This window comes from Lontra canadensis, unplaced genomic scaffold (genome assembly GCF_010015895.1).
Source record: "Lontra canadensis isolate GAN:19392208 unplaced genomic scaffold, GSC_riverotter_1.0 scaffold195, whole genome shotgun sequence".
Lineage (NCBI taxonomy): Eukaryota > Metazoa > Chordata > Mammalia > Carnivora > Mustelidae > Lontra > Lontra canadensis.
In genome coordinates this window covers 825,285-840,977 of record NW_022631189.1, presented here as the reverse complement: position 1 = coordinate 840,977, position 15,693 = coordinate 825,285, and the positions used below count along the sequence as shown (strand labels likewise).

At 36.0% G+C, this 15,693-nt stretch overlaps 2 protein-coding genes and 1 pseudogene across 9 annotated transcripts in view; 1 reads left to right on the top strand and 2 right to left on the bottom strand.

The window, feature by feature from the left end:
* MCMDC2 (minichromosome maintenance domain containing 2) overlaps positions 1-8,208 on the bottom strand; it is a 28,833-nt gene extending 20,625 nt beyond the window's left edge. For both annotated transcript variants that reach the window (XM_032847872.1, XM_032847873.1), the window contains exons 1-7: positions 8,092-8,208; positions 7,867-7,997; positions 7,739-7,798; positions 5,690-5,885; positions 4,733-4,855; positions 4,509-4,613; positions 1,447-1,572 (exon numbers count right to left, since the gene is read on the bottom strand). In XM_032847872.1, coding sequence (XP_032703763.1) covers positions 1,447-1,572; positions 4,509-4,613; positions 4,733-4,855; positions 5,690-5,885; positions 7,739-7,798; positions 7,867-7,997; positions 8,092-8,185 — 835 coding nt within the window. In that variant the 5' untranslated portion in view covers positions 8,186-8,208. The remainder of the gene's footprint in view (positions 1-1,446; positions 1,573-4,508; positions 4,614-4,732; positions 4,856-5,689; positions 5,886-7,738; positions 7,799-7,866; positions 7,998-8,091) is intronic.
* A 3,294-nt stretch (positions 8,209-11,502) lies between these two features.
* LOC116861361 lies at positions 11,503-11,949 on the top strand (annotated as a pseudogene).
* A 661-nt stretch (positions 11,950-12,610) lies between these two features.
* LOC116861374 (serine/threonine-protein kinase Sgk3) overlaps positions 12,611-15,693 on the bottom strand; it is a 139,665-nt gene continuing 136,582 nt past the window's right edge. For 6 of the 7 annotated variants that reach the window (XM_032847908.1, XM_032847907.1, XM_032847910.1 and 3 more), the window contains one exon: positions 12,611-14,726. In XM_032847908.1, coding sequence (XP_032703799.1) covers positions 14,556-14,726 — 171 coding nt within the window. In that variant the 3' untranslated portion in view covers positions 12,611-14,555. The remainder of the gene's footprint in view (positions 14,727-15,693) is intronic. The other variant, XM_032847911.1, reaches the window with a different exon arrangement.

Genomic DNA, 15,693 nt, shown 5'->3' with positions numbered 1-15,693 from the left:
GGGAATATAATAAAAGGAAGCAGTTACCCCATGTGTCCACATATAGACTGGCTTTGATGGGGGCAAGCAAATCCCTCATTCTTTTCCTTTTAAGACCTAGATGAACAAAGCCAGATTGGCGGGCTCCTGTATTACAGTGTTTGCTTCTATATTTCTACGTTTAAAATAATAACCACCTTTAGTGAGGGCTAAACAGCAGAATGGGAATTATTTGAATGGTGCTGTTAAAAAGGAAGATTTACTCTCTACTACTTAGAAAGCACTGTACTGTACTATACTGTAACATTCTAGATCTTCCCCATTCCCTTACTCTATCCGGCTCCTAAAAAAAAAAAGTGATTTATTCCAGCTGATCATTAGGAGGAATAGCTGTGCACGCATAACTCAGTCCTTTTCTCCTTCCTCTTGGGGGCTGCCATCACAGAGCAATGATTTTTTCTATTCATCCAAGCCCATGGACCAAGGGAGACCTACTTTAGTGTAGCTCCTGCCACATTTGGGTGGTTAAATCTGCCTAATTCTATAGTGCAGCATGAGAAAGCACACTTTTTCACCCACATATAAGTCATGTTCTGCTACCAAATCAATAAATCAGGAAACACTTCACAGCAAAAAATATGTCAAATATCATTAAAATATCTATTGTTCATTTGTGCTTCTTTTCTTCAATACTTTTATTCTTTTAAGAAGCTTTTCTCTTCAAGACAAGCAGAGGTATCTAGAATCAACTTGCATTTAAATTCAACTTGGTCCTCTATTATTGCAGATGGTTATCTAGTGATTAAAAAATTCTAACTTTATTCAAGATTTAACTAATCTTTCCTACTTTAATTATTTGTGTGGCAAGTTAAGACTAGGTCTGCTCTCTACTTTTACTTCAAGCCTATTTATGTTTGAGTTGTTAAAGGAAATTATCAGTAACAAAGGTATATTTTGGCCCCCATCTGCCTTTCTCTGTTATCTTATTCTTGATTGGTTCAGCTCAGATGAGGAAAAGGATGCTACTGTATTGGTTTTTTTCCTCAGACCACAAGTTGCTTAACATTGCTTTAGTTAGAAAATAAAAAGTTGGGTAGAAAAATCTTTTCATGAATGACTAACTCTTGGCATTTGGACACAATTTTCTCATTGTTAATTATGAAAAAATCAAAATAAAGTTTAGGCAAAAAAAGGAGTCCTTCCTGTGGGCAAGGTTCTACGTTATCACATTTTATTTCTTTCATAGCATTTATTATCTGAAATTGTCTTGTTGATTAGTTTATAGGTTTACTGACGGTCTCCCATATGATTTAAGAGTAGGAACCTTGATTATCCTGACTATAACTATACACCTAGTTCTTAGAAGAGTGCCCAGCAATAGTTATTTCCTGAGCAAATACTTATTTCCTGAACACATGGACTTAAATTTAAATATTTGTTAATATATGATACTAACAATTTCCTTACCTTTTGGGTTGCAAGAAATGATACTATTTGCCTCTATACAAACAGCAGTTTGTGAAGTTTTTACACAGGTTGGAATTCCAATAATTTTATACTCATTTCCTATATTCATTTTACTCACTGATTCATCTAAGATGATTAAACACAAAAGAAAATATGTATTCACTAAATGAAACTTGTACATGTTTGTATGGTTCAAATACCTAAAGGTAGTAAGAATTTAGTACTTAAGTTAGTTGTAAAGCATTTACTTTTGTGTGTAATCTCTACATAGAGTAACACTGATAATGTAAATTGAGGCAATTTCATTGCTGGTAAATTTTGATATTTATAGGCAATGATGAATTAATTTTAAGAAGCAACAAGACAGTCTCCTCTAAGACAAAGGAAAAACAGGATCAACCTATTTAAAATGAAATGTCTTTGCCTTAAATGATAAAAAATGTTAATTAAAAATGACCTTATAAATAATAATTTGAGAAGAAAATAATTTTAAAAGGTATTGTCACTACCTATAATATAGGCAGGTATTTTTACATTTATTATCTAATTGAAAACTGTTAGATATTGCTATTCCTGCTTTGTATATGAAGAAACTGAGAAGTTAAGCAAATTGTACAAGGCTAAACAGTACATAGCAGAACTGAAATTCACATCTAGATATGGCAATCTCCAAAGTCTACCTTCTTGCAGTATGTTAGGTTTCCCTTCTCACATCTATAGACTGGGCAATGCTTTTGCACAAATTCAAAATTGGTTGATTGATTGATTGTTTTCAGTGGTCTCCATGCCCAGCATGGAGCCCAATGAGGGGCTTAAGCCTCACGACCCCAAGATTAAGACCTGAGCTAAAATCAAGAGTTGGATGCTTAATCAACTAATCCACCCAGGCATCCCACCCCAAATTTATTTTACAAACATACACTAAAAATCTTGATCTTCCATTACACAGTTAGAAGCTGGTTGGTTGTAAAGCTATGAAAGAAAGGCTTAAAAGGAGGGACAGGATTAGCATTCTCCATGAAGAAGATCAAAAGGTGATCTTAATCATTTTTTTTCCTTCTCTCTCTCTGGCCTTTTTTTTTTTTTTTTAAAGATTTCATTTATTTGTCAGAGAGAGAGAGTGTGTACAAGCAGCGGAAACAGCAGCCAGAGGAAGAAGCAAGGTCCCTACTGAGCAAGGAGCTTGATGCAGAACTCCATCCCAGACCCTGGGATCATGACCTGAGCTGATGGCAGACACTTAACTGACTGAGCCACCCAGGCACCCCTCCTTTTTTTTTTTTTTTTTTTTTGGCTCCACAGAGCTTATTGGTATACCCTATAGACTGGAAGGGAAGAATTGGGCGCAAGAATTGAGAAAATAAAAACTACAAACCAGTCAGCTGACAAACAAACTAACAAAAACAATTAACTGAAGGATACAGAATGAATTACGAGGAGAAAATAAAAGCAAATTGTTTTTCAACTGTTCCATGGAATTACAGAGTTTGGCAAATGTATCTCGAGGTCAAGGAAAGGTCAAGAAAAAGGTAAGGAGGCTGGGAAGTCTGGTTATTTCTTCTAATGTCAATCCCAAAAGGCCTGTTTTTTTAATTAATCTTTAAAATTCATTTAGGTTCTATATAAGAGTTTATTTGAAGAAAGGGTTTTCTACCAAAATAAAAGTTGGACAGCCACTTATCTTTCTATATTATCGGGTTTGTATGTAGTATATAATAGAATTAAAAACATAGACTTTGAGGCTGGAATGCCTGAATTTGAATGATGGCTGTGCTACATACTAGCTTGTGACTTTGGACAAATTACTTCTCTGTGCCTCAGTTTCCAAATTGTAAAATTGAGATAACAATAGAACTTACTTGATGCAGTTGTGCCTAAATGAGTTAATATATGTAAAAGTGACTAGCACACAGTAACAGCTATATAAAAATGACATATTATCGGGACACCTGGGTGGCTCAGTGGGTTGAGCCTCTGCCTGCGCCTCAGGTCATGATCTCAGGGTCCTGGGATTCAGCCCTGCATCAGGCTTTCTGCTCAGCGGGGAGCCTGCTTCCACCTCTCTCTCTCTGCCTGCCTCTCTGCCTACTTGTGATCTCTGTCAAATAAATAAAAAAAATCTTTTTAAAAAATGACCTATTATCATCTCTGCTTACATGCCTGCCTCATCCTTATCAGGCCACAGTGGAGAGTTCTTGTTTGAATTTCTGTTTCCCTAAATCTTGAGTTTCCTATAAATGGTTGACATCCAAGTTCTCTCCTTCTAAACAGTTTAATTCCTCCAATTTTAGCCCAAGAAAAGAGCCTGAGCCCCACCCTCATTTTCACAGTTCTGGCTTTTCAATGAAGACTCAATCTTCCCTGGGTAATTAATACCGATGATGATTTCCTCCATGGCAGACTCTGCCCGCTCACAGGTCTTTACTCATGCAGTTCTCAACAGTTAATCATATGTCACAGCTCATTCATATTTTAAACAAATATTTATTGAGGTTTTACTATGTGCAGTTAAAAAACTAAGTCCTTATCTTCATGAAGTTTACATTATAAAATAATCCCACGGGTGGCTGAGTGGCTCAATCAGTTAAGTGGTCGAAACTCTTGGTTTCTGCTCAGGTCCTGATCTCCCTGTTGGGGACACTGAGCTCCGTATCAGTCTCCTAGCTCAGTGGGGAGTCAGCTTCCCCTCTGCCCCTGCCCCTGCTCACAAACTCCCTCTCTCTTTCAAAAAATAAATAAATCTTTAAAAAATAAATAAAATAACTCCAATGTTTACGTAAAACACAACATAAAATGATGGGAGAACATTACCATAAATAATTTTGTCCCTGAAACTTAGCACAGTGCTTGGGACATAGCAGGCACTAATATTAAGTGAATGATGTATGACTCAATGAATAACTGATACATTAGCTAAATATGACTCTTTAAGACACTCAAAATAAGACCTGTGATTCTTAAGCTATAGAAGTACCATTAATACTATATAGCTATAAACAAGTCAATTACATATTTTATATATTTTACATCTATTTGTTTTTAGTTCACACAAACTTACTTACCTCTTAGAAAAATTGTAAGAGACTGAAACCTAAATGGCTGGTTCTTAGAATATCCTCGAAAAGCATGAAGTGCCTTTGCTGTGATTATTTCAACTATCTGTTTATCTTAAGGCAAATAGCAAAAAACAATTAGTTATCTGAATATACATTCAATCTAATTTCCACATTAAGATATTAAATACTATTTTAAAATTTGTAATTACAAAATATGAATGCATTTTTACCACCAAGTACTCTAAATTTTCTGTCTTCTTGAAGTGAAGATGAACATAGATTACACAAAAAGTCATTTCTTACTGTTGCAGATTCTGTAGCACCAGGCACATGCACTCTTATATACTGAAATCCTGAAAGAAAAGAGGTAAGCTAAATTTGCTTTTGGATTTAGCTACCCGTTTTCAATCCTTTAAAATTATTCTAATTCAAGGTATAATTAATTCACTTCTGCATGTGGGTCAGAGCAGTCAATTAACATTTATTGCATGGCTATTTCTTGCCAGACACTATGCTAAGGCACTCTTTTTGTTTTTCTTTAAGATTTTATTTATTTATTTGATGGAGACACAGAGAGAAAGGGAATACAAGCAGAGGGAGTGGGAGAGGGAGAAGCAGGCTCCCAGCTGAGCAGGGAGCCCGATGCGGTGCTGCTCTTGATCCCAGGACCCTGGGATCATGACCTGAACCAAAGGCAGACGCTTAATGACTGAGCCACCCAGGAGCCCCAAGGCACTCTTGATATAGATCCTTAAACAGAGTTTCAAAAGGCAGCAATAAGAAACAGATAATTTCAATATATGGTATTCATTTAGAGGGTTCAGAGAGAAGAGAGGAGGCATGACATCCAACCCAATGAGAAGTGGAGATGAATGGAAAAGATGTCCTGAGAAGTACTGAACTGACGATAAGCCAAAGGTTTGAGAGAGGACATTACAGGGAGAGGAAACAGCACGAACAGTCATGGAACAGTGTATGAGAAGAAGCACTTCAAAAATCCAAGAGCACCTCTTATATTGTGGGAGAGAGAAGGGAAAGAAAAGAATGCACCTGAGGATTATGCAAAGTAAACTTGTATACATGAAACATCAAGTTTTATTCCATTCTTTCTACTCCATGTTTCATAAAACTAATGGTAAACATGATTTAGGATTAAACAATAAATTGTTTTACATTTTTATATCTACCTTTTGAAAGAGGGCATGCTTCATCTGAACAAAGAAATCTTGCACCTTGTGTATACTTGGTTACAGTTGTCATTGCAATCACAATTCCTTGCATCATATAAAATCTTTGAGATGCATAATCAAGTGGAAACTCACAAAGATCAAGAATATAACTTCGCAGAGAAGGTAAATGTGTTAACTTCAGCACTATATTAATCTAATAGAAATGTAAAAATGGTATTAAAAATTACAGATTCATTTGGACTTGCATTACACTATAGTAAGTATATTTGTAGAGTAAATCAGGTAAATAATTTGTTAGTGTTATCAGGAATCAAAATTTAAGCATAAGACAAAAGATTTAAATATAAAATTAAATATGCAAACCCCTAAATCTTATATTTTAATTGCAAATATTATTATGAACTAAGAATTTTTCCTTAAAAGCGCAATTTCCTGGCTATATCCACTGAAAAGACCTATAAAACAATGAGGATCCAATAGCAATGAACCCTTCCAGTACCCAGATTGTGATTTCTTAAATATTATTTCTCACCAAAAAGAACCAAGGCTGCTTAAGGGAAATGGCTGACTACAGGTCTGGGAAGGAAAACACAGACCTGTTGCACCACTTTGTGCCAGAAATCAAGGTAGCTACAAAAACTAAAACATGGGATGTGTCAAAAGGACACAAACACAAATCTTATGGGACTCCCAATGGACCAAAAGCACAATAACATACATCAAAAAGAATGACAAAGATTCATTGAAATATATTGTATATATTTTTAAATTCATGAGTTCCTAAAAAAAAAAAGTATAAATGAAACCAAAAAAAGTATTGGTCATCATTGGAGGCTCTCAGATTTCAGTTCATTATTCTATTCTATTCTATTCTATTCTATTCATTACTCTATTCATATAAATTCTATTCTATTCATATAAATTGAAAATTTATAAATGGAAAGAATCAACCATTTACTCTGCCCTTCAGGTACAAATTGTATTTTAGGGTAACCAAATAGTTGATGAGAGAAAACTCCTGTTATAGAACAATTTCAGTTAATAAATTCAAAAGGTTGCTAAAATTAGAAAAATCACAATTTTACAACTTCTAATGAAATAATAGATTCTATGTAATGGTCATCAATGGCTGCAAAAACTATTACGTGAAAGTTGATGGGAGAGTGTATATTGAAGAGGTCAGACTGGCATTACCAGAACCCACTGATCAATTGTGCGGTTACTAAAAGTGGAAAACAGTTTATTTCTCCTAATGCAGTGCAGTATGAAATACATGACAATAAGTATGATGTATTCTTGTCAAAATGAGTTGAATCTGAATTTAAGCAAGTTTTTAGAGCCAATTCTATTTTCCAGAAATATGGCATATGGAAGAAATACCATAAGAACAAAATCAGACAAATCCAAACATTGTACAGGACAATTAACTAGTTTCTTCAAAAATTTAGTGGTATAAAAAGAAAGAGGGAGGAAACTGCTCTAGATTAAAAGAGGTTTAATGAGATACAATAACCAATTATAATATATAAACCTTGTTTTGATCCTGATTTGAACAAATCAATTGTGAAATACTCTTGAGAGCCCAAATAGGCACATTTAAATATGGATTGGGTATTAGAGGATATCAAAAATTGTTATTTTGTAAAGGGTCATAATGGCATTGTGGTTGTGTAAGAAAAATGTCCACAACTTTTAGAGGTTGATACTAAAGGATGTAGTAGTACCATTAAGATGTCTGGGATTTGTCTTAAAATATTTTGGTAAAAAATGGATGATGCAGGTAATGGCAAAATATTATAAACTATTAGATCTGAATGATACATATTCTCTTTATTTTGGGGTATGTTTAGAATGTTTTATTATAAAAATGTTCACTGTTATAAATGATAATACAGGAAGTAAAGATGTGTATTTAAGATATTCTATTGAACTTTGAAAAAATGTAGTATCTTTTTAAATAAAAACATGAATAAAAAAAGATTTATTTACAAGTAATCTTCAAAGCTTTTTATCCTAGTTTTCTTGTTAAATTTAAGTAAAACTTACTTGAGTTTCAGTCTGTAATTGTCCAATTAATGAGAGAGTCTTAACAGCAGTAAAACAGACCTGTGATTTCAAACAAACAAAGTTACCAAAAATTCCATGTGGCATGAAATTATTTTTCTTTAACTTACTGATTGAAAAACTTGAGCAGCTTTTAAAGGCTCGTGTAAAATATGATTTCCAAGTTCAGCATCCAATTCAACAATATCAGAGGGATTTACTAAAATATTAAATCGATAGACAGCATAACTTTGTTTTGAATCTGTAAAAATACACAAATATAAAAATGAGGATAGTAACATGTAGGAATTTATTTTAAAGTTTCTAAAATATAAAGTCACCTTTGCTGAACATACCATTGAAGTATTTGCAATCATCTATAAACTTTTGGAGGCCTCCACTTCTGTCAAGGTAGATAAGGGCTGCCTCTTTCATTTTCAAATTTGACATATTCTCCTAGTTAATGATTCTTCTCTATTACTAATTGGTTAAACCACAGTTGCTGGTAAAGACTACAGATGGTGAAACACACAAAAAAGATGAGAATACCTGGAAATCAAATAAATTAGAATTTACACTTCACAATCTCTAATAAAACCTTACAAACTGTTCAACTTAAAATTGAGAGTGAAATGAAATGAAGTAAAATTTCCAACTTAAGTTCCTACCCAAAAGGAAACAAAACTTTTTTTTTTTCCAAATAACATTTTTTATCAATAGTAGGTCAGCAGATTCTCCACAAGATTGCAAATCTAAGAACAGGAGCCTCAACTGTCTCTTTACAGAGTAGGTGTTTCCAAAAAATGCTTGTTGAAATAATATTACATCATGAGGTCCCCTTGCAGGGTTGCTTACAAAATTAAAGTGGTAAAAGTTGTTTCAAAAATTCAAAGTAAAATGTAGTTGACCTAAAAAATCTGAAAACTTAGTTTTAGATACAGCTTTTCCTAGTTGCTGTGGGGGAATCACCTAACCTCTCTTGGCTCAGTTATCTTCATCTGTAGAAAACAAAGGGGTTGTATTAGATGATAAAGCCTCTTCTGGCTTTAAATCTTATATTAGTGACCAGCATAAAACATTAAACCCTGGTAATGAGAACAGAATATGCAAAAGTCATTTAAAGGGACATCTGGGTGGCTCAGTCGGTTAAGCATCTGACTTCAGCTCGGGTCACGTTCTCAGGATCCTGAGATTGAATGCCACACAGGCTCCCTGCTCAGCGGGGAACCTGCTTCTCCCTCTCCCTCTGTCTACTGCTCTGCCTACTTGTGCTCCCCCCCGAAAAATAAATACATAAAATCTTTTATAAAAAATTCTTCATTTAAAGACAGCCAACAGTAATTGGAAACAATATATATCAATAACTGTATTAGGCGTTAAGGATGAAATGATTAAAACTGGATCTTGCCTTCAAGGATCTGCCAATTTAGAGAACTCAGAAATGATAACCATCACATTTATTCATTATCAAATATTTATTGGACATTTACTATTTCTCGGATATCAGACTGTCCTAGACAATAGGGATACAAAGATAAATAAAATATGATTTCTATTGTTCACAAAGAGTACAGTGAGGGTTGAGAAATACGTAAAAAACTTACAGGACATAAATTTACTTGCTATAAATTTACTTGCTATAAAAATATTAATGTACTGGGGTGCCTGGGTGGCTCTGTGGGTTAAGCCTCTGCATTCAGCTCAGATCATGGTCTCAGGGTCGAGGGACTGAGCCCCAGATCAGCCTCTCTGCTCAGCAGGGAGCCTGCTTCCTCCTCTCTCTCTGCCTGCCTCTCTGCCTACTTGTGATCTCTGCCTGTCAAGATTTTATTTATTTATTTGACAGGCAGAGATCACAAGTAGGCAGAGAGGCAGGCAGAGAGAGAAGCAGGAAGCAGGCTCCCTGCTGAGCAGGAAGCCCGCCTTTGGGGCTCAATCCCAGGACCCTGGGATCATGACCTGAGCCGAAGGCAGTGGCTTTAACCCACTGAGCCACCCAGGCGCCCCTAAATAAATAAGATCTTAAAAAATATTAATGTACTAAGGTGCACAAAAGGAACAGGATATATTAAATAGTTCACAAAATGACATCATCCTTGTGTTGGGTCATAATATTTTCTATTGTTTTAAGACATTCTGACTTAATACAATGGGTCAAGAGAAAAAGCAATGAATTCTACTTTGATAAAGATTTCACTAACTGGAAGAGATGAAAAGACAGGAGGATTTTTCTAAAGATAGGGTAACCCCTTGTTACCCCGATTTTCAGACCTACACTATTGAATCCATGTGCTTACTACTTTGTATTCAGGCTACTTTCCAAATAAAAGTTAACTGAGACTGTTCTTTTGCTATTACACAGGAGGGAAAGTTCAGAGTTTTTCAGTGGTGATAGTACAATGATCTTAAAGTGTATTTTGTGTTCAGGACATCTGTGCTTCATTTGAACGTAAGTTTTCTGGGGCTGAATGAAGGGAGGCTATTGGTAATGAAATGGGTGAGTCTCAATCAGATTATTAATGTGTTTGAAGTCCATGATGATTATATAGATAGGCAAAGAAAAGCCATCAGAGGTTTTAACAAGGGGGACACCTGTGTGGCTCAGTCGGTTAAATGTCTGCCTTAGTTGGGCTCACATCACGATCCCAGCATTCTGGAATCCAGCCCCATGTCGGGTTCCCTGCACAGCTGGAATGAAATGAAGGAGAGCCGACGGATTCTAGATTTTTAAAGTTTTCATGCTGGACATGGTGACCAGACTGTAAATGTGTTCAGGATGGCGGTGTGTGGATGATGATGCTCTAATGGAAGTATGGAACTCCGGAGAAGCGTAGGAAAATCCTGTAAAGTTCACTTGTGAGACCGTAACCCCGATGGGCTCTTGGAGTCCAGCAGAGAGAGAGAGAGAGAGAGAGAGAGAGAAAGAGAAAGAAAGAGAGAAATAAAGAGAGAGAGAAAGAAAGAAAGAAGAGAAAGAGAGAGAGAAAGAAAAGAAAAGAAAGAAAGAAAGAAAAAGAGAAAGAGAGAGAGAGAAAGAAAAGAAAAGAAAAGAAAAGGAAAGGCGGCGAGAGATAAAGCTCCAGAGTACCTATGTAAAACAGAGGTCTTGGGAGTAGATTCACTTTTGAGAAAGGGAAAGGGGAGTCACGACATGGAAGCCTGTGGAAAGGCATTAAATAAGAGAACGGGGATAAAATTCTACAAGTGTTCCCATACTCTAAAGAATTCAAGTGTGTTCGTTCACTTGGAACAGCCGCGAGTCGCGTCTTCTCACCCTGTCGCAGAAAAACACCTCACAAACAAAGCGGATAAAAGCGAATCTGACCTCACACCCTGGGATCTAGAACCTCTTCCACCGCGCCATCCGCAGCCTCTGCGACCCGGAACCCCGACCCACCGAGGCCGGCCAAGGGAGCGCTCTCTTCAGCCCAACACCCAAGGAGAACTCCCACGCATGCGCACACCTTGCAACCGTTGGTGACGCGCAGGCTGCCGGGACCCCGCCCCACCCCTCATCAGGGAGGGTACCCAGACTCTTCCTCCTCCCTCTTTAATTAAATCAACGTTGCACCTTCACTGTAAGGCAAAGAAGAGGGACAAGAATAGAAACAAATCTTTGTTTTTTGTTGTTTTCACAGGCAAAGTGTCTCCTTGGTTTTTGTTTTTATTTTATTTGAATACTCTCCTGCTGGGAAGGCAAAATGGTGTAATCAAGCTGGAAAACATTTTGGACTACTTCAAAGGTGGAGTTACTTTATGATCCAGCAAGTCCATGCCACACATTATCTATTATACATATATAATGGGGGGATTTAAAACATATGTTCAAATTGGTCTGGCAGTGTCTGGCCGTGTTTTCTCACAAGACTTTCAGAATCAGGCGATTCCTGGCCAAGAAACAAAACCAGAATCGTCCCATTCCCCAGTGGATTCGGATGAAAACTGGTAATAATATCAGGTACAACTCCCAAGAGGAGGCACTGGAGAAGAACGGAGCTGGGTGTATAAGGCATCACACATCATGAGAAGACACACCTAATTGGCACCACATACTTAAACTACGTGAAGATCCTGTGTTCTATCCTATCACTCTGTAGACATCCTTCCTACCTGGCCAATAGATAGGTTTTATCAGGGGAATGATTTTTCTGTTACTATGCCTCTGCACCAGTAGGTTGGTTCAGTAATAAATGCGAGACCTTCCGGCTTAAAAACAAAAAAACCCCAAACAAAAAACCGTATGTTCACAGAAAAACTTAACACATGAATGTTCATAGCCAAAAAGCGGAACCAACTGATAAACGGAAAAATAAAATGTGGTATATCCCTACAATGGAATGTTATTTGGCCTTAAAAAAGAATGGGGTACTAATACATGCTTCGACATGGATGAGCCTTGAAAACACTATGCAAAGTGAAAGAAGCCAGACATAAAAGACCAAATATTGTATGATTCCATTTATAGGAAATGCCTAAAACAGGCAAACCTGTACAGAAAGTAGATTAGTTACTTGGACTTGAGGGGAAATGGAGAATGACTAATAATGGGTATAGGTGTTTTTTTTTTTTTAAACTGTGGTAAAATATATACAACAGAGCCACCTTTTAAATGTTTACCATTGCTACAATTATACCCAAACAGTGTCTGTTGGATCTCTCTGTAAATATCCTAAGTTCAAAAATTATTCTGGCATATAAAAATTTTGAATGGAGATACTGCTTCCAGTCTCTATCTACATCATTTAGCATCTCACCTCCAGTTATGCCCAAGACTTGTCAATTTTAGTGTGTACTATGATGTAACAATGGCTGGGAAGCTCTTCACTGTACCATACATAATAAAATAAGAGATAACATGAAGAATGTTAGGGATTCTTCATTTAGACCTTTGAATTTATTTTGGAAATATCCATAAAATGGTTCAACTATTCAAAGGGCACGCATTTTTTTTTTCTAAAAGACAGCATGCTCTGAAAGAAAAAATAAACTTGAAACTTGGGAGATGTTTATTCCCTGAATAATATGTAAGCCTCTGATAATCTAGATAATCTAATTTTTATGTCTGTCCAAAGTTTTATACATTTATCCCTCACATACACAAATAATTCATTTTGTAATGACTTTTATAAACCATCACCAATTTAAAATAATGACAGGAATTAGATGCTTATTAATCTTTTTGCTAGTTTTATTATACTATAAGATTTGTATTTCTTGTGATCCAATAAACATCAGCATAATATTTAAATTTGTCCTTAAAAATATACAATATTGCACTTTAATTTTTGGCAGTTTAATTAAGGAATGACTGAGTAAAAAAAATCATACAAGAAACTACAGTTTTTATTTTGCTTTATAATAAGCAAAGAACTTTGTGTAAAAGCAGAACTTATAGTAGTGCCAAATAAACCAAATATTTACAGTGTTGCTATTAAAGTCTTACCTCTGAAGGAAGATTCAGTGTATTGGATGCAAATATTATTAATCTAACAAAATCACACTCCCCTCCTCCCATTTTGCTGAACATTTTTAAGCCAAAGGCTATTGGTGTAAAATGCTTTTGTGATTTCTTTCTCAAGAGAAAACACATGGAAAGAATGCTTGTTCCTGAAGCATATAAACTTGGTCCTTAAACTTTCACAATGTTTCCTACATGACTTGAAAAGTCTCTAAGAAGCAGAATACCAAGACAAGCATTATTTTTTAGTTTTTCTGTATTCTCTTTTATAATGACAAGTACACAGTTAGTTTGTTTTTAGTATGATTTTAAGGTCAGTTTCCTGTACTTTTTCTAGGACTATAAAGATACTGACATTGCATCTGCCTGATTTTTAACTTTTATTACATTGTTGTGAAATACATATTAATACTGACCAAGAATTTGCTATTCTATTTTTTAATTCCCAATTAGGTAAAAACTCTTAGAAGGCTCAATATTTTTCACTCATTAACCAATTAGAAAGACAGTTTTGAACAGCTGTTTGCAAAAGCAAATGCCAAGATTCAGAACTACTTAACAACATAAAGACCAGAAAGAACATAAATAGAATGTATTTGTAATATAAATACATGACACAGAGACATTCATTTTTGGCACCACCTAAAAAAAAAAAATCCAGTAGTATTTTATTACTCTTCAGATCTTTGGGAATACTCTAAACTTTCTATTAAGCCTTTACTTTTCTTCCAGGAAAAAATAATTCACAAATTTGAATTGGTATTTCAAAAGCAATGGATCTCCTTTGTTATTTCTTAATTTGATCTGCAGAATGAACACTTAAAGAGTTAACTCACAGCCCATGTGTTAACGATGCTTTTACGTTTTAATCCTACCAAGAACTGATTATGTCAAACAATGACTTATCATGGAAAGATGTGGTTTCTACTTAAACAACCACATACCAATTGCATAGTTCTGATCTGAGAACAAAGGTCAAAAGTAGAGAGAAAGGCATTAATGTATGTTAACCAAACTGAAACAGGCTGTCGAAAAATAGTCTGTCTTGGGTAGATGTTAGTGTAAACTCAGCGGGGGGGAAACAGTCATTAGCAAAAAGTTTTTTTAAAAATAGGTTAATGCTGAGAACAATAGCTTTTAAAATTTCAGTTTAAAAATAAGCTTAATAAACAATAATACAAATTTTAATTTGAAACTTAGCTCTTTGAAATGCCCTATTTTCTTGCATACAGCAGAAAATACATTTTTCATAGTTTTTAACATTACATGTAAAAATGAGGCACTAGTTAAACATATTTGAATATATTCACACAAAGAAGAGTTTCAGTCTCAATGCTCAATGGTTTCTGGATGGCAAACTGTTCACAAAAATAAATCTTCTGAAGGAGGTGCGTAAGAGAAACCAACGAAGGCATCATCTGCTTCCAGCACACTGGCGTTCACTATAGAATAGTCAGAAGACACACACACAGAATATGGAACTGTTTCTTCTGTAAACGCTGCATCGAAGTTCTTGATATCATCTGGTCCTGCCTAAAACATCAAAAGCATGTTATTACCTTAGCTTGCTTTTCATTAATTTAGTCTTTCCTTAAAACCCCTTCAAGAATGTATATATTTATTCCTGGCAAGTTTAGATGTCTTCCTACTTCACCATTTCTTTGAAACAATTTCTGCTTTTCCTTTCCAGAGTTTACCATCCTTCCAGCAAAGTTCTTGTTGGAAGTGGGGGGGGGAGACAAGGGTGAGGAAGGCTAGCATAACAGAAGCTTGACCTATGTTAATTTGAACCTCAGGCCTTGCAACTGACCCCCTTTCTCTCTACCCAGCACCATCTCTAAGTTTAGAAAAGGAGCCCAGGGGGTGCCTGGGTGGCTCAGTGTGTTAAGCTCTGCCTTCAGCTCAGGTCATGATCTCAGGGTCCTGGGATCAAGCCCCACATCAGGCTCTCTGCTCAGCAGGAGGCCTGCTTCCCCACTGTCTCTCTGCCTACTTGTGATCTCTGTCAAATAAATAAATAAAATCTAGGGAAAAAAAAAAAAAAAAGAAAAGGAGCCCAGGTAGGTTTTCAGGATGGCACTTTTCACTTGAGTTCCATAAAATGCTTGCCCATCCAGTTTCTGTACTCTGGGCAGGTAAAGCCTTTTGAGGAGAAAATGAAGGGGTTGCAAACAACACTGTGCTACAGAGGTCATTAAGCCTTTGGCTAGGACACCTTAGCTGTAGAGACCTAAAGAAGCCAGAAAGCTGGGAAGTAAAGCCTGGCAGCTGCTTGATGGAAGCGGTTCTTCTTCATCCTCTTTTAAAAATCTGATACAAGCTAACGGATTCTTCCCTTCCGATGTATTCCCAGATAAAAATTGAGAGAGAAATTCAGGTGACTCACTCTTAGAACTCATCCCTAAATCTCTAGGTTCTCTGTGCTCTAAGGGGGAGGGAATTCTTAGCATGTCTAGGTCATCAAGTCTAACTGAGGTGAACAGACAAGGATCCAGAGCAG